The sequence below is a fragment of the Ambystoma mexicanum genome, chromosome 6q (assembly GCF_040938575.1).
Source record: "Ambystoma mexicanum isolate Mex_15411 chromosome 6q, UKY_AmexF1_1, whole genome shotgun sequence".
In the NCBI taxonomy this organism is placed as follows: Eukaryota; Metazoa; Chordata; class Amphibia; order Caudata; family Ambystomatidae; genus Ambystoma; species Ambystoma mexicanum.
The window spans coordinates 213,624,515-213,650,826 of NC_090937.1; the positions used below are offsets into that span (position 1 = coordinate 213,624,515).

At 46.6% G+C, this 26,312-nt stretch overlaps 1 protein-coding gene and 1 long non-coding RNA gene across 3 annotated transcripts in view; one reads left to right on the plus strand and one right to left on the minus strand.

Moving 5' to 3' along the window:
• Positions 1–26,312, plus strand: part of LOC138515892 (uncharacterized) — a 139,274-nt gene that overhangs the window by 97,316 nt on the left and 15,646 nt on the right. The window lies entirely within an intron of this gene.
• Positions 19,299–26,312, minus strand: part of AP1AR (adaptor related protein complex 1 associated regulatory protein) — a 391,174-nt gene continuing 384,160 nt past the window's right edge. For both annotated transcript variants that reach the window (XM_069630653.1, XM_069630654.1), the window contains one exon: positions 19,299–19,850. In XM_069630653.1, the coding sequence (XP_069486754.1) occupies positions 19,591–19,850 (260 nt within the window). In that variant the 3' untranslated portion in view covers positions 19,299–19,590. The remainder of the gene's footprint in view (positions 19,851–26,312) is intronic.

Below are 26,312 nucleotides of genomic sequence, written 5' to 3' on the forward strand. Positions count from 1 at the left end.
TGTTTAGATCTAACTTGATAACTTGGTAAACCTAATTTTTTCACACTAAGGATCGGCCTCTTGACACCCCCCTCGCAAGAGGCTGTGGAGGAGCACTCATGGCGGGCATCATCCAGATAGGAGGTTTTGATTCAGTATATCAGAAAAAAAGCAGTATCCATGACATGTTGAAAAATGTCAGGTACAATGCTGAAGCCAACAGGAATTACTTGATACTCAAAATTGCTAAAGGATGTCCGTAATATTGTTTTCCTTTCATCTCCATGATAAATTGACTAAATCTTTTCAACCTCTTAGATTGAATGGTTACCTCTGAGAGAATGCAGAATGATTACAATCAAAGAAAGGGAAGATCAGTCATATATTCAATCCCTTACAGTCGTTGCAGGGATGGGGATCACCTATCTTCTTTGGAACAAAAGTCACAAGTGTCCCAGTTGGTGATTTAAATGGTACAATGAGTCGTGTGCCATATTTTCTCACACAATTCTTTATGCTATACTTTCCATTGTCTGTCACAGAATACAGTGTTCCCATGTAGCAGTCATAGCAACGACAAGGACGAATATACTTACAGATGTTATGTGAAGATGTCCATGAATTGTTCATATTGATGCGATATGTACCCTGTCAAAGCAATGATCTTTCACAGTAGCAACCCTTTTCACCTTACCACAGGATTATCAAAGAGACTGGTCAAAACATACTTTAGCACAGGGTTCTGAACAAAGATACAATGTTACAGTACCCCAGGTTATATTTGGACTGCGTCCCTGCAACAAAAGCAGCCAGATGATCAGTAGAAACTGGACTGCTGTTATTATTGCAATGTACTGTATTGTAGTCGCCATTTGCATAGCACCATTTCCCCATTTGTATGGCCTCAATGCACTTTTTGGTTGGAACGCCCTCTGGGACCGAAGTCCAGGAATGGGAGGTTCTAAAAGTTTAGTTTAAGTTGCGTGTGTGCATTCTGCCAGGATTAGGATTTAGGAGGGCTGGCTAGGCTACAGTAAGCAACCCAGAGATCAGGCACATGGACTGGTGCTGTCGGTGGTTGAGGTAGAGTGCTAGTGGAGGAGACTATTTTTACCTAGCTAGACCAACATTTTTCATAGGTTGTCGCTGCATGCTAACGGCAACGTTGTGTAGGCACGTCAGGGGTTTCAGTGCGGTCGGCTATGCGTGCAGATGGACCGAATTTGTTGTAGCCGAAGCTGCAGTCTGGTGCGCATGGATGGGAGCCGTGCCTGCATCAGGTGACTACATACGTGGTGCGATTTACACATACCTTAAATTCAGATGGCAAATGCAATAATTTCATGGCAACTTCCTCCAATTTTAGAGGTTTTCTGTACATCAAATCAATACCAGGACACCAGAAGAGTAAAACCAACAGTTTCCAGGATAAATGAGCAGAGTCTTCTGTTAAAAGGAATACATTTTTCCCCCATCTTTTCTCCACAAAACACTCAATTGCTCCAGAAAAAAATCATGGTTGCTACAGGTCTCCTTTTTGCAGCATCACACAAAACCATTGGAGAAGTCATTAAGACATCCTCACATGTTACCACGTGTGAACATGCTAGCTGATTAGGTATTAGATTGTGAATATAACAGCTTATTTCTTCCCTTCTGAAAAATGAGCAACTTATTTCTTCCAGCCTGTTAGTCTTTCAGTGACCCAAATCCTGTGGACATTCTCCGACTAAATGCCTTTTTTTCGCCACCATCATAAACAAGGCCTTAACTCTTAAGTCTTCTTTCCTGCTCAGTGAGAGGGCACTCAGTAGCCTCAAGCTGCATTGGTTCTTCCAAGCATCTGGTGATAGTTTCATGTTTCGTTCTTCAGGAATTACATTCACACAGACTTGAGTGGGTGGATTTCTTTCTCTTGCTCTCTTCAACTTTCCTTCTTGTAAATCAAAAATCAATTTGAATGACCTGACCTGGCCTGTCCTCAAGCATCATTGGGTGGAGAGTTCTGGTAAGCTCATTCTTAAAGCCCTTTACATAGGAGTGTAAACGTGGTAATCTCAGGGCAACCTAGTGTCAGGGGGTGCACAAAGTGGGTACTGAACACAAGAAAGGGGTAACAAATTGAAGAGCAGTTTCAGTGGAGAAAGAACAAAATAGAAAACAAATTTAATGATGCAGGTATATGTAAATAGTGGAAGGTCTATCAGTGCACTTGTGTAGAGGATAAATAAAGGATGATTTTTTTCAGTGAAAGGCAATGTCCTGGAACTTCCTTCTTCAATAAAGTCAGTACAAAAAAGGGTAAGTCGCCCTCTGCCAGATCAACCCGCCCCCCGTCCCAAAAAACACAAAAGGCCAAGCTGTCAAAATGTAATGGCATTTAAAATAAATTAATTCTTACAATTCTTGAGTTGGGAAACGTGGACCTAATCTACAATCTGCTTGTTTGCCCTGGTCTTCGTCTTTGGGCTGAAAGTTTTCAGGGTTTGCAAACCTTCCTACTCTGTGTCTCCAATGCAGGCAGTCTGAGGTCCACCAGCCCAGCCTGGAAGTATTCTGTAGGTTTCTTCCAGCTTTTGTAGGTATTGTTAGAGCCCACTTTAGATAGCACTGTTCTTCCAGGGTCTGTGGAATAGACTCAGTTCTCACATGCCAACCTCCCTTCTCTAGAATCCTGAATCTAGAATCCTGGCCCCTGGGACACTCCTCTCCTGCTGACCATTAAACTCCTTGCCCCTCAGCGAGGCTGCATCATCTAGTACCTGGTCCAGTCTTTGAAATGTGCTCTGAACAGACATGGTTCGCCAGGACCTCCAAACTCTTTATCTCGCTGGGCATCACCAGACCTAGCTCCTCAAATAGCTTCCCCTCTAGATTTCTTCGGCTCTCCTCCCCAGAGGGCCATGGGTCTATATTCCTCCCATCTCCACATTTCTCCTTCCACAGATGTCTGTTCTCCTTCCACCTCCAAGGTCTCTCTCTCTCCAGATGTTATGAATTCCTCCTCCTGCAACCTCCTCAGTAATCTTCCCCCTCCAACCTCCAACTCGCTCCTCCAGAGATCAACTCCTCTGATCTTCTCAATACTCCTCCAACCCTCTCTGATGTTTTGACCTCCTACTCCAATTTTCTCAGTACCGTTTCTCTCCAACTCTCCCCTACACCTCTCCTCTCAGCAGCCCTTTCGCTTACCAACCACTGCCAACTCTTTCTTAAACACCCCACAATGCCAGAATAAACTGGCTGGCTTTCATAGATTGGTCTCCCCTCTTGTGGGTTGTCTCCCCTGCCCCTGGGTTATGCTTTGGAAGATTGGCTGCTTTAAGTGTAGAAGAAGGACAAGGAGGGGTCATGTTTGGGGGTACAAACATTATTATGATAGAAAAAATCCTCTGTCTCTACTTCTAAGGGGCTTGCCCTGCCGCAACCTAGGAAACTTCAGTGACCGTTCAGAATGTTCTTCCAAAACAATGTTTTCCATCTTCCCTCAGAAACCTAACAATATAACCCTAACACTTAAACCAAAAGTCTATAACCAAAGTAAAGTTCCTTCACCAGGAGAATGACTCCTTTCTCCTGGTGTTTTGCTCAGTCTTATCGTGATATTAGTTTCTTTCAATGTCTCTTCCAAACAGGGCCAGGAGAATGACTCCCTTGCCCTGGTTTCTTTATTAAAGTTCTCCACATCGGTTTTCAGCAGCAGTTTTCAGCACTTTTACAGAACGTTTGTATCAATCCTTTTAACTCTTTCCATGAAGTCCAAGATTTCACATCGCTATTTGGCTACCCTTTCACGTTTGGAAGATAAATATCTTTTTGAGGCTTCTCTATGTTTCCTGTAAACCCTACTTGAGCAGTGTAGTGATTAGGCCACTGTGACGAGTGAGATGACTCACAATGGTATTGGTTGGACCACTGGAACGAGGGATATGACTCCCAATGCCTTCTTCGGGAGCAGTGGTATCGGCTTGGCCACTGCGATGAGGGAGAGGATTCCCTATGCACTCTGCTTGAGCATTGGTATAGGTTTGGCCACTGTGACAAGGGAGATGGCTCTCGATGCATTCTGCACACGTTGGGCCTCTTCACAGACCCCACTCGGTCTTCCTGCTGTTCCCTTTAACTGTGTTGTCTTGGGGAGACGCCTCCAGTTCTTTTTGAGGTTGCAAGGGCCTTTCCTCTACCTTCTCCTTTTATGCATGCTATGCGGCAGGCTTGTGGACTCGGCATCATTTCTGGACCTGATGGTCCACCTTTAAGCAGTCATGCCACCACCAAGTGAGTCTGCTCCCTCCCGGCTCTCTGGACGATCCAGCAACTTTCTGCCCTTTCACTCTTGCCCCAAGAGAGGTATGGTTGCTCCGGAAGCAGCTTTCCCCCTTCGAACTTTCCAGTCTTCGTTTGCGTTCTTCTGCGATCAGTTCTCCTGTGTCAGTTCTCACTTTCCTATTTATACTGTTGAAGCCACTCTCGCACCATCTGTGGACATCTCTTTGGTACGCTTCATGCCTCCAGTGAGCCACCTTGTTACAGTACTTGGTTGACTTTGCATATGGTCACTCCATACGCTTCTTGTGCTCTTCTTCATCTCAGTCGGTCTTATACTTATCACAGTCATGGGCCTACAGTAGCACATGGCTCTACTATCAGTGGTGGATGAAAAGGGTGACAATGAGGGTAGGGGTCTATGTGCTGTGGTGGTGGTATGGAGGCTTTCCCACGGGGAGTCACTCCATATGAGGTCCCCCTGCATATTACCACCCCTATGGGGACTATTGGGTAGCGCCCTCACCTCGCTAGCCTCATAGGAAAGGGCTCCTCCATGGGGAGAAGAGATGAAACCTGGTGAATGGTCACAATGCACTTGGGTGAGTGGGCTGACCTGTTCTTTGAGTCGGTAATGTTCATAGGTTAAGGTGGGCTGCAAGGAGTTGGCTTAATCAGACATAAAAGGCTTCCACAATCTTGGCTTTGAGAGCTTCTGGGGCGATGTGTGAGGTCTACTCTGCTCCAGATCTCTGTTTCCATGGACTGCTTTAGTCTGTCCTTCTGGCTTCTTAACAATGACTTAATAGTCAAAAAACTTAGGTAAGCCTGTGATGGACGTCCAATATGTCTGGAGCTCCGTTGCTGAAGAATTGCAATTTTGTACCACCCAAAATGTTCTTCACTGCTGGAGACTCTTCTTTCCCCCTTGTTCTTCTCTTGCGTATAACTTGACAATTTTGTTTAATCTGGAAACAAATTGATGACCGCTTAGTTTCCTTGGACTATGCATGTATGAGTCACAATAGAGAGAAAGTATTATTTATTTATTGTTTTCTTGTTAGGCGCTTATACAATAAGAAAATACTGCTTCAAAGCGCCCACAGGGCAGGGAGGGTTGGAAATACATTACAACAGAAATATTTAAGAAAAGAGTGGGGAAGTGACCAACCTACTATGCCTTGCAAGTATTCAGAATGGTCAAGTGCAGAAAGGAAGAGGGAAGAGGGGTCAAGTGCTGGGGGGTCTGGCTAATGGGTGAACCATAGACCAAGTGATAGGAATGTTGAGTGCTACACTACCTGGGCCGCGGGAGGTTTTAAGTGCAAGCCTCCAGAGCGGAGGGTGTGAAATGCAAGTGCTGTGGAGGGAAGGAGGAGGAAAAGAGGAAAGTCTTAAGGAGCTTCCAGGATTTGAGAAGAACCTGCTCAAGGCGCAGTGGAAGGGGGAGGATCTTCCAAAGGAGGGAGCCCGCAGAGGAAAGTGAGCAACCCCCTGCCCTTTGTTTAGCAAAACACTTTACACACAAAGAGTTGGTGCTAGAGGAACGAAGTGGTCTAGAGGGAGAGTATTTAGTGAGATAAAGTTGAAGATAGTGTACCCGGGCCTAGACAGCCTTGTGGATGATGCAGAAGGATTTGAATTTAATCCGTGCAGCAACTAGGAGCTAGTGAAGACTTTAGTGCAGAAGAGATGCAGTCCCTGGGTTTAAGGCCAAGGATAAGCCTTGCTGCCCTATTGTGGATAAGCAGGAGGGGGTTGCATAGTGGAAAAAGGAAGATTCAGGAGGAGGCTGTTACAGTAGTCAAGTCTAGAGAGAACCAGAGCTCGAGTCACATTGAGCCTCAGGGGGAAAGGGAGAAAAGGTAATATTCATTTGAGAAGGAAGAGCTGATAGTTGGACTTCTTAGCAATGTCTTGAGAGTGAGGAAGGAAGGGGAGGGAGGAGTCAAAGATGACTCCAAAGTTTCGGGCTTCAGTTGAAGGTGCAGGGGAGAGCACAAGGAGGAAGGCCAGAGTGATGGGAAGAAGGATGGAGCAGGGGTACCAATGGTAAGGTTCTCAGTTTTACAGGCATTGAGGCAGAGATCATTGGAGGCACACCAGGACTGGATGGCAGATAGACAGTCAGAAATGATGGAGGGTGCAAGAGGGTCAGAAGGGAGTCTGAAGAAGAGCTATGTGTCATCTGCGTAACACTGAAGTTGGAAGAGAAAGAGGAGATGAGGCGCACAAGAAGAGCAAGGTAGATGTTAAAGAGCCAGGGGGAGAGTATGGCGCTCTGGGAGACACCACAGGTGAAGATGGAAGTAGGAGAGGACCAGGATGACTTGGGAAGAGCAGTTAGTGAAAAACAGAGGACAGCTAATCCAGTGCCTGTTCCGAGTTACCAAGAGTACAGTGGAGCCTTTGTATGCGGATGGAATGGTTAACTGTGTCAAATGCAGAGGAAAGATTGAGAAGGATAAGGACAGCTGGGAAGTGGAGTCCAGTGATGCAAGCAGTCCAAGAGTGTTCAGAAGAGCAGTTTCCATGCCTCTGGATGCTCGGAATCCAGATTGATGGTCATGGAGGCCACCAACAAGTTCAGTGTGAGTTGAGTTGGGGCAAGGCCAGCTTCTCAAGCAGCTTCCCCAGGAATGGGGGTGATGGAGATAGGGCGATAGCTGGCAGGGCATGTAGGGTCAGAGGAAGGTTTTTTCAGGAGCGGGCGTACAAGGAAGTGCTTTAGGGGAGGGATAATCCAGTGACAAAAGAGTGATTGCAGAAATCAGCAACAGCAGGGGCAAGAGAGCCAATGTTATCCTTGATGATCCTGGATGATGAAGGGGAGACCCGTTTAGAAGAGACCTTAATGGAGCGGACAACTCTGGTAACTTCTTCAGATGTGACAGGTGAGCAGGAGAGAAGGAGGAGGGAGGGGAGTGTGGTGGGATGAGTTCACTAGTGTAGAAAGGGAGGTCAGAATGTCCTGAGTTTTGGTGGCAAAGTGTGAGGCCAGTGCATTGCAGAGGGCCTGGGAAGGAGAAGGGTAGGAGGACGCTGCGGAGGAGTTGGCTAGTTCTCTGCAGATTTTGAAAAGTTCAGCCAAGTTATTGGATGCGTTGGAGACTCGTGCCTGAATGTGGGCTCTTTTGTTAGCACGGATGGTGAGTCTGTATTGCCTTTGGTGCAGGTGGCAGGCCAGTTTGTCAGAGGATGAGCCTGAGGTTAGCCACTTCTGTTCTGTTGCCCTGCACTTTCGTTTCCAGGCTACAAGTTCAGTGTCGTACCAAGTGCTGCGCTTTGAGGCAGGCTTCTGAAGGCTCCTCATGACTGGGGCAAGAATGTCAAGAGTGTTGGTGATAGAAAGATGGAGGTTTCTGAAGGCAGAATCTGAGATGGAGTCCGAGGTAGAGGGTGAAGGTGGAGGCAAAGGAAGCCGCAGTCACTCGTTTCATCGGGCGGATGTTAGTGAATGAGGCTGGAGGGATTTTTGGGAGGGTGGTCAGGGGGCCAATGGGACCCAGATGGGAGGAGAGTGGTCTGAGCAGGAGAGGGGTGACTAATGGGGGTAGGAGGGAAGAGATCCGAGTGTATGAGGGCATCAGGATTGTGTCCAGCTGTGTGGATTGGCCAGGAAAGGGAGAAGAGAGAAGGAAAGCGAGGTGCAGAGGTCAGTGAAAAGAGTGGATGCAGAGCCAGGGGAGTCCAGTTGAATGTTGAAATCACCCAGGAGAAGGTTAGAGGTGGATGAAAGTAAAGAAGAGCAGAAGTCAGCCCATTCAGAGAGGACAAGGGAGGTGGTGCCTGGAGGCCGGTAGATGGTAGCAAAGGTCAGGGTGGAAGTGGGAGAGGTGACCAAGTTCCAAACCAGGCTTTCAAAAGAGGAAAAGGGCTGGGTAGGTAAGATGGAAGCAAAAAGCAGGTTGGGTTGTGGACCCTGAATCAGAATGGTGCCAGTGTGATAGACATTAACGAAGCAACGCGAGGATGTGAAACCAGCCAAGAGGACTTCCCACTTGGTGCCACCGTTAATAGAGGAGTGTGTGGAAAGAGAGAGAGTGGAGATGAGAGGGGGGGGGGGGTCCAAAGATCAGGAGAGGGGACAGAGAAAAGGATATCAGTGAAAACCTCTCTAGAGGAAGCACTGACGTGTTAAAATCGCTGCAAAAATGGCAGTGGACACAAAATATTGCAGCAAAAAGGCTGTGGTTTTGCCGCCGCAATCTATGTAAAAGATGCGGGGGACACACCCGCAAGCCCCGGACCCAAAATGCTGTGCTTTGACCCTGTAATGGTGTACCCCATTATACCATTTAAGGGGGGCGGGGGACACCCCTGCAACCCTCGCTCCCCTAATATGGTATAATGGGGTACACCTTTACCGGGTCAAACCACTGCCTTTTTGTTGCGGTTTTTTGTACTGGCGACATTTTTGCCACGATTTTATCACTGCATACCGCACTGACATAGGTGTCTGCAATGAGAAGAACAGGGTTTGCACTTAGGATGTCTTTTTTGTGCTTTTTCCTGCCAGACCTGGAGTGAGATGGGGGATAGGTGATAGTGTAGCAGTTAGAGAATATAGGAAAGGTAGAGAGCCATAGGAAGGCAGATGTTTAGCTAAGGAGGGAGGGTGTAGTGGCAGCACTGCACAGTTCTGGCTAAACTCACTACGAGGCCTAGTAGATTAAGTCAGAGAGAATAAGTGAAAACCAGAAGGAATAGAATTACATTGGATAAGTGGTACAGACATGTATAGACTATGAAAAATGGGACAGCAAACAATGCTATGCAAGGTAATACTAAAGACAAATGAAAGTAAATGCAGTGAGAGGAATGAAGTTAGTTAAGGTGAGGATAGAGGAGGTGAAAAAACACTGAAGACGCCTCCAGGAGATTTAGTGTTGGAGGTCAGCCAAACTCACTGTCATGACTAAGGGATCGTGGATGGCATTGGAACCAGTGGCAGAGAAGCAGTTCAGTAATAGTGCGGGGGACGGATCATAGTTACAGCTGTGATTATATGGCTCTCCAGGCCCTCCTCGGCCTGGACAGGCACTTGCAGGGAGCCTTACTCAAGGGGCCTTGGGTGAGAGGGCCGGCTTCTGCCTGCCAGTGCCAGGGATTGGATCTTCAGAGATGGGCCTGCCCAATCACAGAGGGGCAGCTGGCTGGCCTGTGTGGCTCCTCTACATGAGGATGGAGCAGCCATATTGGAGTCTTTCAAAAGGTAATCTAAATGGCCAAGTGGCTTGCAGAAATGCTTGTATATCTTCAAATACACAAGCATTACATGCGTGCATCGATGAAAAGGGTCCACCAGCATTACTTTGCTCGCCAGCTATCTTGAAATGTAGCAATTTAGTTCTCATAGAGGGAAAGGCTTTATTTTCTATTTGGGTTGTTTGGGTCTAGCTAGAGAACTGGCTCCCCAAGTGGGTCAACCGTATGGATATGGGTATCTTTACGGGTCTAGGTCTGCCCCTATCTTTCCCTGGTGACCACTTGTGTCTGGAGGGGCAATGGGGATTAGGGAAAGAGGGGTGAATGCTCTTGTTGCTACCCCCTGGGAGTCATGGGGATCTGTAGGAGTGGCAAAGGTGTAAATACTCCAGTTACTGCTCCCTGCCGTAGTGTGGGGAATTTGTTGGGGATCACTCATACATCCTCCAGTTCCAGCATCCACTCGCACAGTGGGCCCCCTAGCCACTTTGACCACACCACTGTCCCAAAATTAGGTAGGGGAATTTGTCACCAAACTGTCCGGTGCTTTTGCATATAATTTAGTAACGTATGTCAAGACAGCTTGCGTACCCTGATGATAATCAAACAATGTTTCCTTTAGATTATATCTAGTTGACCATATTAAAGAATTGTCAAAAGACAAAAATGCGATAGTAATCATCAATACTGATATTTCCAAAGTTGTTAAGGGTGCAGCACATGCAAAGGACTGTGATTAATCAGAAACCTATCATTTAACCATGGAGTTCCACAGTGATGAAAGCAAATTGGACAGTGCAGGCATTAATGATTTGTAGTGAACCAGAAGAAGGAATCTGACTCAAAGAGGACATTTTAAGTACGTTTATTGAACTAAAAAGGAAAATGCCTGACTACCCATACTGCTAATAGGGATTTCTCTGCCTCAAAAACTAAGTTATGGGTGCTTGTCTATAGTGACAATAAAAAGTAGTCCTCAGTCCAAAAACCTAACCACTATCTGGCCCTAGCACTGTGGCAAAACAGCCAATTAAACCCGAGCACTATGCTTCGGGCTCAGGCTTTATCCGTCCCAGGCTTCAGTAATATCTATTGGGATATTATTCTCAGTTCCCAATTTTTTTTTCGATATCAGTTTACCAAAGAAGACTCTTCTACTCTCCCTTTAACTTCTTTGGGAAAAGTTGCAAGTCCTGATATGAATCTAAAGTCTTATATCCTTTTAACGGAGGGATGTTTCCTTCATCCCTTTTCCATCAGTTTGGTTGTTCTCATTTTGGACTTGTTTTGCTTGTTTGAATCCTCCAGGTTCACTTCTACTCAGATAATGTATAATGTCAAATTTTTCAATAGGGTTCTCCTGACCCCTCTGATTCTCCAGCTTGGGTGATCTCTTTGGCAGTAGCCAATATTCAGGAATCTAGTTTCTAGGACTCCCGTAACCTGTTCTGGCTTCCTGCTCACTTCTTCCACTCGCCTCCCCTGGGCCTGGGCAACTCTGGTATCACCGTTACTGTCAGGTCTGCTTCAGCAGGATAACGTCTAAGCTTGGTAGTTTTTGTTCGTTCTCCTTTCCAGCTTCTCTGGTATATAAGCGTCTTTTAACAGGAGGAAGTTTCCTTCATCCTTTTTGCACCAGTTTGCTTCTTTTCACTTGGCTTTTGTTCTACTTGTTTGAACCCTCTAGGTTCACTTCTCGGATAACGTATAGTGTCACTTGTTTCAATATAGTTCCCCATAAACCTCAGATTCCTTAGCTGGGATGATCTCTTTGGCCGTGACCAATGTTCAGAACTCTGGTTTCTAGGACTCCCGTAACCCATTCTGGCTTCCTCTTCTCTTCCTCCCACTCGCCTCCCTCTGCCCTGGGGTAAATGATCAATTATATTTTATTTATATTGTGCTCGTACACAACTGTTTAGAGTACACAGGTAACCCTGGTTCCTCTGTTACTGTTGGGTCTGCTCCAGTGGGATAGCGTCTCAGCGTGGCGATTTTCATTTGTTCTCCTCTTTGGCTTCTCCTGTATGTCAGAGCATGCTCCCTGTAACCTGTCTCGTTCTATCCCAGTCTCAGATTGCCTGCCCTCTCAGTGCTGGCCTTTGGGCGTCCTTCCTTGCTCCCTCTTTTCCTCTACTCTACCACTGGCTGAGCAGTGCAGCACAGCTCCACCCCCTTCAGGATGTTCTCACGTCAGAGACTCAAAAGTATACTTTCTCCTCCATTCAAGGTTCCTGGTCTCCATTTCCGCCACCGTATTTGAAAGGGGCGTGTTGTACCTCTGACTTTTAAGTTCAAGGGGAATCCAGCATTACCTCAAGCCAAAGAGGTTGAAGCAATGTCACTGTTTGTTGGATTCAAAACAGAATTAACATCAGTCTTTTCTATTCACATATATGCCGACAGTGTATTCTTGCTAAGGAGTTGCTTATAGGAATGGGAGTCCTTGTCCCATAGAGGGAGTCACTCCCAGTGAGGTCCTACTTTCCTAGGCCCCCGGGCTCACCTCCCTAGCCACAAAGGGGATGGCTCCCCATGGGGAGAAGGGACGAATAGCCCAGGTTTCTTTTGTAAATTTTGAAGGGTGGTGCAGGTTATTTGAGCCACCTACTGGGAGATCCAATGTTACTGTTTCTTAGGAGCCATTGTCTTTATGCAATGTGTTGTTTTAACAAAGGGTTTGTATTTCAGTGGTTAGTCTTCGGACCTCATCGGTCAACTCTTGCAATTGAGACCTTTTATTCAACACCTGCTTACCCTGGCAGCTTTAGCTGACAGTTGTAGTCCTTGTCTACACTTCATCCCTTGATTTTTCTGCCCAATTGCAGATAAGGTCGACCCTCTCACCAATAACTGGAAACATCGAAATGGTAGGTGTACAGTGACCATGAACGTTGGTTGAACAGAGGGTAAACAAATATTTTTAAAAGTAAAAAAGCAAAAGCTAAATAAACCTCAGATGAAGAATGCAGGTAAGGCTGCCTTATGTGAGAAACCTGAAGGTGTCTCACTTGCTAGTCCCCGGGGATCTGTCATCCAGGTGGCCAGGACTCAGCCATCGCTATTGGATCCAGTTCCTGGGGGTGGGTCAGTGCGGGTGGATCACCTGGATGGGGGATATTAAGGGAGTGGAAGTGGGACGCCACGGGTGAGATGCGGTACCCCCCTTCTTTATAACACTTTTTCTCCATCCGACCCTGCAGCATATTTAAAAACTCTACCGCCCCCCCCTTTACTACCCAAACACTTTCTCACACCGCGAAATATAACGGACTAACACCAGAGCCGTTTAACCTGACATGACCCAACACACGGGTCAGGCAGAGTCAGGCAATTGCTGATAACTACACACACCCGACAGCCCTTTCCCTTCTCCACAGGGATAAAAGGCAGAGCATGAGAGCACACTTTGAGCAAGGCTGAACGCACGAGAAAGCAGCTATTACGGGACGGCAGTTCAAACGAGGGAGAAAGGCAGTGGAAACCGAAAGGACAAAGAGGGAGTTGCCCTTCCCTTTTCAACACAGGGCCGCAATTCCTTCAATAAAAGAACAGGAAGACTGGGAATTGCAACTGGCGATTGGTGTGATAGCTGTCAACAGTACACTGGGCCCTCCCGCATTGACAGCCAGGGCGGAGAAAAGAGCTTGCCACTGTGATCCCGTCCTTGACTCCAGTGGAAGAAGAGCCAACGAGTTCAGCACAGCCGTTGAGCCGGAGGAAATTGATAGCGGCCCGGATTGTGTTAAGCACAAAGTTGCAGTGGCAACATTTGCATAAAAGAAAAGAAGATAATAGACAAAGGTCTTTTGTGAACAACCGAGGTATTGAGGTTAGAGTGGTCCGGCGCTGCGTGGGCGCTCATTCAAAGACTGATACCCCACTCCTGAACAAGGAGGATATGCTGAAGTGAGAAAAACAACAAAAATCAAGAGGCCCTAGGGAACACCGGCGTGAGATGTCAAAGTGGTCATACAAGGGTCAAACCAAACCACTTGTACAGTCGAAAGTCTGACACGTTGTGAGAATGAAAGGAACTGTGTTACTGAGAGAAAATTGTGATAGCATGAAACCTGCACTTGCCAAAGAATCACGGAGTGACCCAGCGAGACGTAACCGCCCTTCGGAAGTCTCTATGTGAACTGGCAAATGCTTTGGGAGGCAAGTGAAGTAAGGTCTGAGCCTGAACAAGGGAAACCCAAGTAAGTGGAGAAGGTAATGAGGATGAGGATGCTGTGAATTGAAAAAGTAAGTGAACTGCATTGTGATGACAAGCGTGAACCCGCCCACGGGATGTCCACAGTGAGTTGTTGGTCTGAGCAAGATTGAGGGAGGCAGAGGTAAAGGGGATCGGAGCCTGGCTGAGGGGGATCCTCGGGTGAAGAGTAATCGCCCAACGTGAAGATTAATAGAAGGAACCTTTGTTTGGTGTTTGTGATACATCAGGCCCTCTGAAGCAAGAGACTTTGCATAAAAGAGCCATGGGCACAGAAGGCCCTGATATTGTAAAAAGGAACTGTAAATAAAGTCAGGCCAGAGATGCCCAGAAGTGTGCTGTGCTAGAGAGTCGCACCTTGTCCCGTGCGTCAGACGTGGGGAAGGGAGACCCTGGCCATAACATCCTGACTAATCATTGTGAGAACACTTTCTTTGTGAACATTATCCCACATTATATTGTAGCATAGCAGTAAGGAGTGGCAAAAGGTTTTTCGTAGTATAGACCCTTTTTATTTGACTAGACTACCAGGACTGTATAGTTATTATTTGATGGTCGTAGCTTGCTCCCATCTTAGATTTATGTTTAGATTAGGCATTTGTCTCAACAATGAGGGAAGCTATAATTACAGTGATTCCAAAACCAGGGAAGGATGCAACTAAGTGCTGCAACTATAGGCCAATATCCTTGCTCAATGTTGACATTAAGATTTTTACTAAGGTCCTAACGGTTCGGCTGACTAAGTATATGGGAGGATTAATAGAACAATCTCAGTCTGGGTTTATGAAACAACGTTATGGGTATGACAATGTTAGAACGTTATTAGATATATTGAGTTTTCCTAATTCAGAGATCAAAGATGCTTTGCTTGTCTTTTTAGATGCTGAGAAGGCCTTCGATAGAGTAAATTGGAAGTTCTTACACCATACAATGTAAAAAGAAAGGGGGGATTTGGGCCTTTACTTATTAAGGCTATTAAAGCTTTGCAAACTGAGATAATGGCTAAGGTATGGGTGAATGATGGATTTTCAGGATTGTTTCAACTGTTTAGGGCTGTCCCTTGTACTCCTTGTTATTTAATCTGTAATAGAGCCTTTGTTAGCATATATTCAGCAACATGGGGGATTAGGGGTTTGTGTGTGGGTGATGGAGAAATTAAGGTCTTAGTTTATGCGGATGATGTAGTAGTTATTTTGAGTAATCCTGCAGAGAGGGGTCAATTGTTGAAAGGTGTTTTTGAAGAAGTGGGGAAGTTATCAGGTTACCAGATCAATCGGGGGAAAACAGAAGTATTTCCAGTAAGGGACTCGCCAAGGCAGGGGCAATTGTTAGGCTGGAATTGTAGATGGGAGAATGTAAGCGTCACATTGTTTGCGGCATAAAAAAGATAGTCGATTATAATGTAGATGGAATCGTAGAGGTCATCCAAAAAGACATTAGGAAATGGGGGCGTTTCATATTGTCCCCATGGGCTAAAATGAATGCAATTAAAATGCTTTTATTACCAAAAGTCCTGTATATTATTCAGTCGTTGCCCTTACATTTTACAAAGAAAGTACTTTGACGGATAGATTATTCCAGGACTTTTTATGGGGGGGAGGGGAAAAGAGCCAAAATTCCACAGTATATTATGGTCCACAGCATCAAAGATGGAGGTTTTGGATACCCGGTCCTTAAGAATTATAGTAATGGTTTTTTATTGAAAAATATGTCTAGCTATTTTATGGAGGATCCAAGCCAGATGCATTGGTGGGTTTAGATTGAAATGCATACATTTTTGCCGTATGACATTAAGTGTCTGTATTCATTTGGAACATTAGCTGGGAAGGTGCAGAGTTTAAAAACAGTTTTGGCTACAAAACACGCATTGGCGTCACTGATAGCGTGAAGTGGGCAGGGATTATTTGTTTATGAAGAGGCCTCACTTTGGCATAATCATTGTCTACAGCTTGATAATAGAACATTAAATTGGAGAAGTTGGGTTAGTAGAGGTATTTTAAAGGTTAGTGATGTTTGGAGCAATGAAGGGGTGGTTTCCTTTGAGGGATTAGTGGAGAAATTTGGACTGCATAATAGAGAGTTATGAAGGTACAATGAATTGGTGGATTTAATATCTGAAAGGAGTCGGATGATGGATGCATCACTCTCACAGGAACCTGAAGTCATCAAAATATTATTAGCCTGTGGATCACAAAAGGTGTCAAATATTTTGAAAATTATGCAAACAGATGTACAGTGGTTGAACTCATGGTAAAAATTGAGGTTGTCATGGACGGATGAGCCGGGTAGAGAACTGACACAACATGAATGGGAAAGGGTCTGGAGAGTTTTGGTTAAAGCTAAAGCAGATTTACAACTACGTTACACTCATCAGAGAATATTGAGTAGAACCTATTGGACCCCGGCCCGTATGTATGCTTTAGGAATGGTGGATGGTGACAGTTGTTTGAGTTGTGGGAAAGAGAGGGGTAGTTTGCTTCATATGTTGTGAAAGAGTGACACATTTCTGGAGAGATGTGGTTGATACGACTGACCAGGTTTGGGGCATCACCTATCCACGGAATCCGTTAGCAATCATTCTGCAATTACCAAGGAATGGTTGTAAATATGATTGGGTAACATCGTGTTGGATTGCCAAACTTTTGTTAGTAGCTACTAAACAGATATTAAAGTTCTGGAAGACAAGAAAGAAACCAACAATAGAGGATTGGATTTTAGATGTGCAAGTTCTATCTAAACATGAGAAGACTATGTTGTATAAGCAATGCAAAGAAGCACGTTATGATGAACAATGGGGGGATTTCAATGATTTTTATTGGTAAACCATCTTGATCGGAATCGTGTAATATAATAGGTTTGCATCACATCTAATGGATATGTTTTCGGGGAGGGTGCTTGTGTTATGTTCTCTTGTTTTGTGTTGTCTGTTATGTTTGGGAATGTCAGGCCACCGCTCATGGCTACCTTATTAAATGTGTTGGGGTTAATATGTATTTCGAGGTTATCGTTTATTGTATTCTTTGATTCAGGTTTATGTTGTTACCTCGATGATAGCCTGCTGGCCTAGTAACATTTGCTTTGTACTTGATATGTTTCTTTCTTGTTGAAAATAAGAAATAAAGTTTTTTTTAAAAAAAAACACCCTTGAACTGTGATCACTTGTCTTTGTCTTGCTTTGCTACCATGCCTTCCTTAAACTTACCGGAAATGTTCAGCAGGATATCTGAAATGTATAGATGGTTTCTTGCTTTGTCTGGAAAGAGCAGCAGGACTGTGTCTGAGGCAAGGTTGCTGAACCCATACGATCAATACAAATCCAGAATTAAGAGGAAAGAAAAAACTAAGCATATAATCAATACCCCACTCATCCGAGGCTTCCGAACTCTTGTGTGGGCAGGCACAACAATGACTACCTGCTGCAGCATAACCGTTTTTTGAGTGCACCTTGAAGGTTTTGCCAATTTGTAGTCTCCTCAGTGAAGTTTTAGACCATTTATGTGTCTGTCAATATTTCTGCACTTTTTAATCCCCAATGCATTTTTTCCCACAAAACCTTTAATAGAAAATGATTAGTACATAATCTGCAGTTATAGACCGCCTGAGAGAATTTGATTTGAGTTTGCCCCCCATGTGCCTTGTAACCCTACGCTGCACCCCTGGCATTCACCATTACCGAATGGCGAGGCACAGGAACTAGCCATTAGATTGGATGAATGATAGTAGTGGCGACAAAGTCAATCCTTTTCAAATATCACACCACCTCCTGTAAATTGTCTTTCAGACTGTATGATGAAAGGCATTGATAATGACCCTGGCGTAATTAATAACCCTCAGGCAAGTCTCACGTTTTGAGGAATAAGGAGGAATGCTTGTGAGATTTGAGTGGCTGCCAGCAATAAGGAAGCTCTGCTACCCTGAGGAAGCCTGCGAGCTATGATACAGCTGAAACTGACCAAAAAAGAAGAAGCATCTACATGTGTTTGGTGGCCCTTCATTCAACGGCATTTTCTTTATAATGATGTTTTTAACACTCGTGGTCTGGGCGAGATATATTAAAGGTCTGATGAGTCAGGAGATGTACTGTTTTTATAAACTATGTCTGGTAAGCCTTTTCCATTTTTCAACACACACTCTGTGCCTTGTCTGGGAGTAAAACAATGGTTGAAGTATGAAGCTTGTTCTATGGAGCACCACTTGGAAGGTACAATTGTCTGGTACTTTTAAATAACCAGTCTGTGTACCATGTGCATGCTTTCTATGGACAGCTCTCTACGATTTCAATAGGCTTAAGCAGTAGCTTTTCGATACACTAGAAGGCTACGTTTAGTGACTCTTTTTGTCTTGTTGCGGTCAGGTCACTTTCTGCCGATGTTATTGGCACAGTAAGTCACATGGTCCATTGTACCATGGAGTCAAACTGGTTTCATGTCCGGCACCACCACATTATTACCCAACTCAGGTGACAGGCAGCCATATGCTACTTCCTTTCATCTCAACTTCTCATTCTCAGCATGCTCACAAATAGGAAAAAGATGGATTTCTGTGTAGGATAAAGTTGCCGTTATGGTGACTAAGCTACCCTTCGCTCCAATGCTCTTTCCGATTTACAGAATCTTCCCTGTATGCCCTAGAAATCAGATGATACATCTCTGATTGGATAACAAAAGACCTGGCAAGAAAACCTGGCTGAGAGCAGGGCAAGGGATCATAATCGCATGTGTATGCATGCACCAGTTGGCACACAGATTAGCCTAAACAGCCATAGAAACAGCTTACAGGTCCCCAGTCTGAAAGTGAGGGTTGCTAGTAGGACAGGAGAATGGACTAGGAGTAAATCTCATAGAAGGCATCCATTAACCATGGCGGGAAATGCCAGCACTTTGTCATTTCCACTGATTCATTGCTGGACAGAAGAGGCAAGCAGTTTGTTGTAAAAATGTTTTTTTAAAATAAATAACATGCGTAATGTAGGACTTTCACCTTTTGCACACAGTACTGGGTATCAAACCCATGCTGTTTGGCACAGTTTTGTTTCCAAGACTAGCATGTTGCCCCAGAGCTATCCATCAGGCCTGTAAGTTAGCCATCTCATCCTTGGGCATGCTGGCGGGTCCCCTGGTGAAGTAGAGTCTGGCCACTGGAATCTCATGGTATGCTCACCCCGAGAAGACCACTTCTTCCTTAATGTTTGTGAGTTGGCATCCTCTTCCCAAATGGGTGGACCTTCAGGGCAGCCTGGTTGTGCACCTGAGAAAAGTGCTTCTGCCAGATGGGTACTGTTCAGGACAACCAAGGGATGCACGCAACCTGAAAGATGCACCCCTAAGGGGTCCCTGGTTAAAGCAGTCCTTCCAGCAGAATGTAAGATGGCCATGATGGACCTGTGCACAAAAACACTTCATAGCAGTGGGAGATGGGGTGAGCAGAGATGTCTGGGTTATGTATCAATGCTGATGGTAACAGCTGAAAGATCCCCTATCCTTTGGACTGCGAGGGCCCTAGCCTCAATACTGACATATAGGGTCCTTCTGCCCTCTAGTGTTCAGTTTCGAAGTAAAACAGTGATAACCCATACATATTGCTGTCAGAATTTAAAAACAAAGTTAAATAACAAACAGAAAAGTACATGTTTAATTAGTGAAGTTAATTTAATAACAAACCCAAGTAACCTATAAATGTGTGATAGAACTACAGTACCCAAATATATTTTAAAAGTTAGGATGTAAATAATGAAATTGCACTTAATTCTGAATGAATTCAGATACATTGTATCATTCCCATTCCTTGCTAATGAGCATTGTACAGCATGATATTTAGTTTTCTTATTAAAAAAGGCTCAGAATAAACATTCGTACATTCCACTTGACTTCAGCTGGTAAAAGCTTAGAAAGGGTCCCACTTTTTTCAACCACTAGGTACGTCTACCTATCCTGCTGGTCCATGTCAGTTGTTTTTGGGTCCGAAAGTTCTAAAACAGGGTTCACAAATCCTGCGTACTCAGAGTTGCCATTGTCATCCATTTCGGCACTAACAAAGTCATTTTCCCACTCTAGGCCATTTGAGTCATCAGAAGTTGAGGTTGGGTGGCTACCAGGTTTCTTGCCGCTAGACTTGAGAGCTGCACGCAGGATATCCTCCTCTGTTTTGGAGCGCTCTCTCATTGGAATCATTCGGTTCATTCCTGTGGATAAAATGACAGCTAGTTAAGGCAAGTACAATTTTTGGAGGTCAGGTGTTACATGTTGCAATGTCGCACACAAAGAAATGACAACCCTCAGACCTCAAAAGAAAGGTCAATGCCTCCTTTAATGTAAACCTTGGTGCCATACCTATGGACCTTGTAGTCATGTTTGTATTTGTACAGCTTGTTTGTATTTGTACAGCTTTACCTACATTGTTTCTCAGATGGGTTCAACACCCTCAACAGAATGCAACATTAATGACTGCAAAATAAAACACCCCAAAAAAGATGAGCAAAGTAAATTTACTGTGTAGGTTCAAATTAATTTCACTAGTCCCCAGGGCCCTCGCCTGGATTTCCTCTCAGTCACTGCTCCCAGGGCTTAATGAGTTTGGGTGTATGAAATACTTTTATAATGCCAGAATCACAAGAATTCTTTTTCTTCCCCTTAGTTATGTGTTCCTAGCTCCAAATTTGGAGAAAGAGAAACAAAAGATAGGCTCACTTTCACTTGTACTCAATTGTCAAAACACTTAAAATGCAATTCAATATTTGGAGATTCTCAAAGGTCTCTGGTTCCAATAACTCCTACAGATTCTATACTGGGTTACACAACAAGTATTTGGATTCCTATGACAAGTCTCTAGATTCAACCAAGTCTTTCAATCCAGGGCCCCGCCTCGGAAGAAAATGGCAAAACTGTCAGTTACTCACAGTGTGCGAGTTCAAGTGTTCTGCCACTGATTTCATGTGTTCTGGTCCTCTGCTTCTCAGCCAGAATTCCTGGAAGACACTTCCCCCCTGGATTGCAAGCCCTCTTATGCACCCACAACGAGGCTGCTGTAATACTCTCCCAGTGGTAGGGGTACCACCATGAAGGGCCCCCAAACGCTGCTCCAGGTATCTCTCCAACTGAGCCTTACAGCCCGTTTGGTCCAGACGAGAGGGGATGGTGACAGGTGCCAACAATTCCATCCTCACCACTTGCTCATACCTCCATCTCTTCTCCACTCACACACCCTGATGAAGGGGGATGTTGCTTATATGTCAACTGTCCCTCCTCTACAGTCAATCTCCTCTCTTCTATCCCAGGCGGTTTCACCTTTAGTATCTCCTCCAACACCCTCTTTGTGTTTTGGTTTCCCCTTACTCCCTCTTCCTCACCTTTGGTAATTTATTTAGTTCGTATAATTCACCCAAAATGTATTGGCTTTCATACAATAAGTATAACAATTCCGTGGGGGGGCGTGGCTTGGCGGCCATGCAGTAGGGGTCGAAGGTCGAGAGCTCCAGCGAGATCCTGGTTATTATCCGACCAAACTGGTATAATTCGCCGAGAATCATAGCAAGAAATACATGTGCATGCGTCGGAACACTTGGGGCACAGCTGGGTAGCCTGGCGGAACTAATAAGAGGAGGAATCAAATAAGAAACTGAAGGCAAGGACTCCCCACGCCAAAGCCAAGATTGCGGGCGCAAGCTGCGTGGTTTCCTGAAGAAGGGCCATCGCAACCAAAGAACGGGCGGCGCCCACCAGGGAGCAGGAACATATAGCAACCGTAAAGTAGCAGCAGCCAGGCAGCGGACACGCTCCAAGATGCACCGGGAGCAGTGACTGCTATGCTATCCGGACCGGAGAACGGGAGCCGATTTAAGCACTGGCACTGCATGCAGTGCGTCCACCGGGGCCCGGGACTGCAGACGGCCAAAGCGGCAACAGGATCGAGAGTGCCTGGGCAGCAAAGTAGCCCAACAGCGAATCCCGGGCACCGGAGCAGAACATCTCACACCCAGGAGCGGATCTGGTTGAGCGGCCCGGGCTGGGCAGCCGGAACACCCACTCAGGGAGTGGTGGACCGGTACTTCCCCCCCCCCCCCCGCCGACGCAGCGGAAGAGGACCCGGAGGCTGGAACGGCAGGGGCACCCCCGGGAGGAGTGTGCAAACAAGCCTGATCACGGGCGCAATGCGCCGCGGCACCCGGACATGTGGCACAGACACCGGCACACACGCCAGGGGAAGCTACATCTGGCCCACATCTTCGAAGGGTGAGCCCCGGCTGCGCAAAGAGGGGATCCCAGCCCCGCTTCAAAGGGCAACTCAGGAGGGCGGCGAGGGAGAGCAAGCAGAGGAATCCTCATACAGCCCTGAACGAAGAGGTGAGAGCAGCATACAATAGTTGGGCAGGCGAGTTTCTGCGAGCCCTGGCCCATAGCTGAGAGGTATAACACAGGGAACCCCTCAAGCACGTCCATTGACAGAGTGGGGTGAATTCGATCACTTGGGCGGAATGCATAACGACCTTGGGCGACACAGTGGGCTGTTACGTGAGTTGACACAGCCTGCATGGTTCCACAAGGCCAACTGAATTGCACCTACAACACCGCCTGGTGCAAACAATATGCTTTTAGGCTGTGAGTGAGCATTCCAGGAAAGCAGGCAGATACTGCTGCTGAATGGGAAAAGCGGAAGGATACCATAACGAATACAAGGCAAACAGCCACCCTGGAGGGCTCACCAGGAGCGGAGATGGATGGCAAGGACTAGTTGACGTGGGAGATCACAACCCACTCACTGAATAGCACAGAGGTCAATGGACAGCAGACACACCAGGTAAACTGGTAGACACTACCTGCGGAAGGTGGTGGGGGGGCTGGGCATTAAAATGCACATCCTTGGCAGACTGCCGTCCTGGATGGTTCTACAACAGAGGAGCCAACGGTGAGGGCCAGCTGAAGTGGGAGAGCACAACCCACTCGTGGAACAGCAGAGCAGGGTACAGTGGGGTACACAACCCAAGGGGGCTCACACAGCAAATGGACTGAGCTCAGTGCTACAAAACAAGCATATAACACACACACTGAGCGAGCAGCTGACCCAACAGCAGAGCATGTGCAGTGGGAGGGAGGCCGGGCATTTGTTTAACAGTTGCAGTTAGCAAGTGGCTAGTTAGGACGAGTGAAGGCATGAGTGGAGGAGGAAGCACCAACCAACAGGAATGAAGTGCAAATGGCAGGCTAACAGACTAATATCCCGATGACGCCTACCGGAGATGCACGAAAAGGCGGTAAACCTGCACCGAAACCAAACGTCTGAGACACAGCATGAATGGGGAGGGTCAGACCCACCACATGAGGGAGAAATCAGCGAATAAGCAAACAAAAATGCCCACCAGCAAATACAAGCCGACAGGCAGGCCTATGGGAACAGCTGGGCCACGAGACAAAGAAACCAAATGGGTCAGGAGAAAGCAGTCAACCACCTGGAATGTCAGGGGACTAAACGCCTACGTCAAGAGACTAAGGGTCTACACCTGGATGAAAAGAGCAAAAGTGAAAATTGCTATGCTGCAAGAAACACATTTGATGGCAGAAAAGCAAACTAGGATAGCTAAGAAATTGGGGATGACAAATGTACAGCTCAACATACTCGAATAATGCTAGGGGAGTCCTGACATGGATAGCCCCAGGAGTCTGCTTCAAACTAAGAAGACAAGAGAGGGACATGGAAGGCAGAATGGTGAGCGTACACAGAATGTAGGAGAGCGAAGAGGTGTGCATGATAAACATGTACACTCCCAACCACGATGCGGCAGAGTTCTTTAAGACAATCACACCCCGGCTAGCCCCCTACAGAGGAGCATTGCTTATATGGCCAGGAGATTTCAACTGCACGCTGGACCCGCAGGTGGACAGATCCGACAACAAGCAGGAGAAACCTGTTTCGCTGGCCAGGGCCCTACAGAAGACTAGAGCAGCTGGAATTGGAAGACGTTTGGAGGAAGGGCCATGCCAATACTAGGGGATACACACGCTATAGCGACCGACAAGGCACATACACCCGCATAGATTACAGTGAGGGAGTCCCTGGGGGAATTCACGGCGATGCATATCAAGGCAAGGACGCTATCCGACCACGCCTCGACAGTAGCGACATGGACATACACATATAGAGGAGGCCCCAAACCCACCTGGAGACTGAGGGCGGAGGCACTGACAGATTACATCTTCCAACATATTAGAGAGACTATAGAGGACTATTTTGACCACAACGTGGGGAGTGTGGACAGCATTGGCATGGTCTGGGAAGCTTTCAAGGTGGTGATAAGAGGAGCGGTGATAGGGAAGATGGGCGGACTCACGGGATCCATTATAGCTGAACTGGGGGACATAGAACAGGAAATAGAACGTGCAGAGGCACAGGCAGGGGAGAAGAACCGCAATCTGGGAGGAGCTGGGCAGATTAGACTATGGGAAGTACGTACAGAGACTACACACGGAAGGGGACAAGCCTGGCAGGCTCCTCGCCTGGCTTACTGAACAAGAGAACAGGCATGAACCAATAACCGCAATTGGGGATGAACGAGGTGAGGAAGTGAGGACCCAAGATGGGATTAATGGAGTGTTCTCGTGGTTCTATGAATAACTGTACTCAGAAAAAAGGAGGCGGAATATATTGCAAACGCCTTTGGGGAAATTCCTCTCCCCAGGTTGTTGGAGGAGCAAGCGCATATATTGGATGCGCCCCTTCCGCTTGACGAGCTGACCACAGTGATAGCCAACCTCCCCTCAGGCAAATCCCGGGACCGGATGGGCTGCCTGGGGAATTCTAAAAGAAATACAAAGACATCCTGGCCCGACGGCTGCTAGAGACGTTTCAGGAGGCACATGAGGGAAGGATGCGACAGAGCCTATCAGACTCGGTCATCATACCCATATTCAAACGGGGGAAGCCGCCCCTTGAGTGAGGCTCCTACAGACTGATTTCCCTAATCAATCAGGACTCAAAAATCCTGACTGTAGCCCTAGCTAACCGCCTCAAGAGGGTCATATCTACGCTGGTGCACCCAGACCAAAACGGGATACGTACCAGGGAGGAACACGACAAGGAATCTGTGCAGACTCCACCACATCATTGAGAGCATGAACCGGGAACAGGGGGAACGCGCAGTGACATCGCTAGACGTCATTAAGGCATTCGATTCAGTGAACTCGGACTGGCTCCTGGGGGCTCTCGCACATTTTGGGTTAGGGAGGGGTGCTGGATCTGGCTTCTTTACAGTGACCCCAGAGCAAGGGTGACAACGGGTAGGCACATCTTGGAAGGGTAGAGGATTGGCAGGGGCGCGAAGCAGGGATGCCCACTATCTCAAATGCTATATATACTGGTTCTGGAGCCATTTGCTGTTTTCCTTAAGGCAGAGTATGGGAACGCGGGAACAGAAATAGACTGGGTAGTACATTTAATTTAGATATATGCAGAGGACATACTCCTTTATGTGGGGAACCCAAGGGAAAACATTCCGGACCTGCTAGAACCACTGTGGGCATTTGCCAGACTGTCGGGAATTACGATCAACAAGGAGAAAGCCTCGCTCTTCCCCCTGGCGGGCTTGAGGGGGGTTGCTCCTGACTAGTTACCGAGCCTAGGACTCACATGGACACCAACCACTTTCCGTTACTTGGGAGTAGACATACACCACAGCCTCACAGCAACGCACACGGCTAATACACGGGCTGCCCTAGCTAAAATAGAAATAGCCACGAAGTTCTGGAAGACATTCCTTCTGGGGATGACAGGGAGAGCAGCACTATTAAAGATGACAGTCCTGCCCCGCCTACTGTATTACTTTACTAACATCCCAGATAATATTCCCAGGACCTTCTTCAGACGGGTACACACACTGGCGATAGAGTTCCTATAAGGCAGGGGGAGGAACACGATTACGCTGAACACACTACAGAGGGATTACAAATGGGGGGGGGAGGGGGGAAATCAAGCTACCAGACTTTGAACGCTACTACCTGGCGGGACAACTCCAGTTTGTTGTGAAATGGTTGGGGGATGACACATCTATAGATACACTGCTCTTTCAGCCAGCAATACTTCATTATTACATGAGGGATCTCCCATGGCTGGACACGGCTCTAGCTAAACCACTCCCAACTATAGTCCAGCTGGGCTTGACTCTGGAGGAGAGCGTGGAAGATGCAAGGAGAACGAGACCCCTACTCAGGACAAATCCCCCTTGCGGGGCTAGTCGACACCCACGCAGCATCCCTGACCATCTACCGCACACAGTGGGAATACAAGAGAGTGGCACAGACCAGAGACCTATGGAAAGAAGGGCAGTGGGTGGATTTTCAGACCTTGATAGATGAACGAGGAGTACACAGCTGACAATTCCTACTGTACAATGGTATGGTACAAAGGATCAAGAAGAGGTGGACGTCATTGCAGGGAGAAGGAGAAAGCGAGGGAGCACTGGACGCGTGGTACAATGTGTCAGAGGGAGGACACACGATATCCAGACTCTACAAACAGCTCCTGCATAGCAATAATGAAAGGGCATTGCCAGCAAGAGCCAGATGCGAGGAGGAACTCCAAAAGACCTTCACTGATAGAGAGTGGAGCAGGACACTTCGGTATGCAAAAAAAGTCTCCAGAAATGCGAGATTCAAGC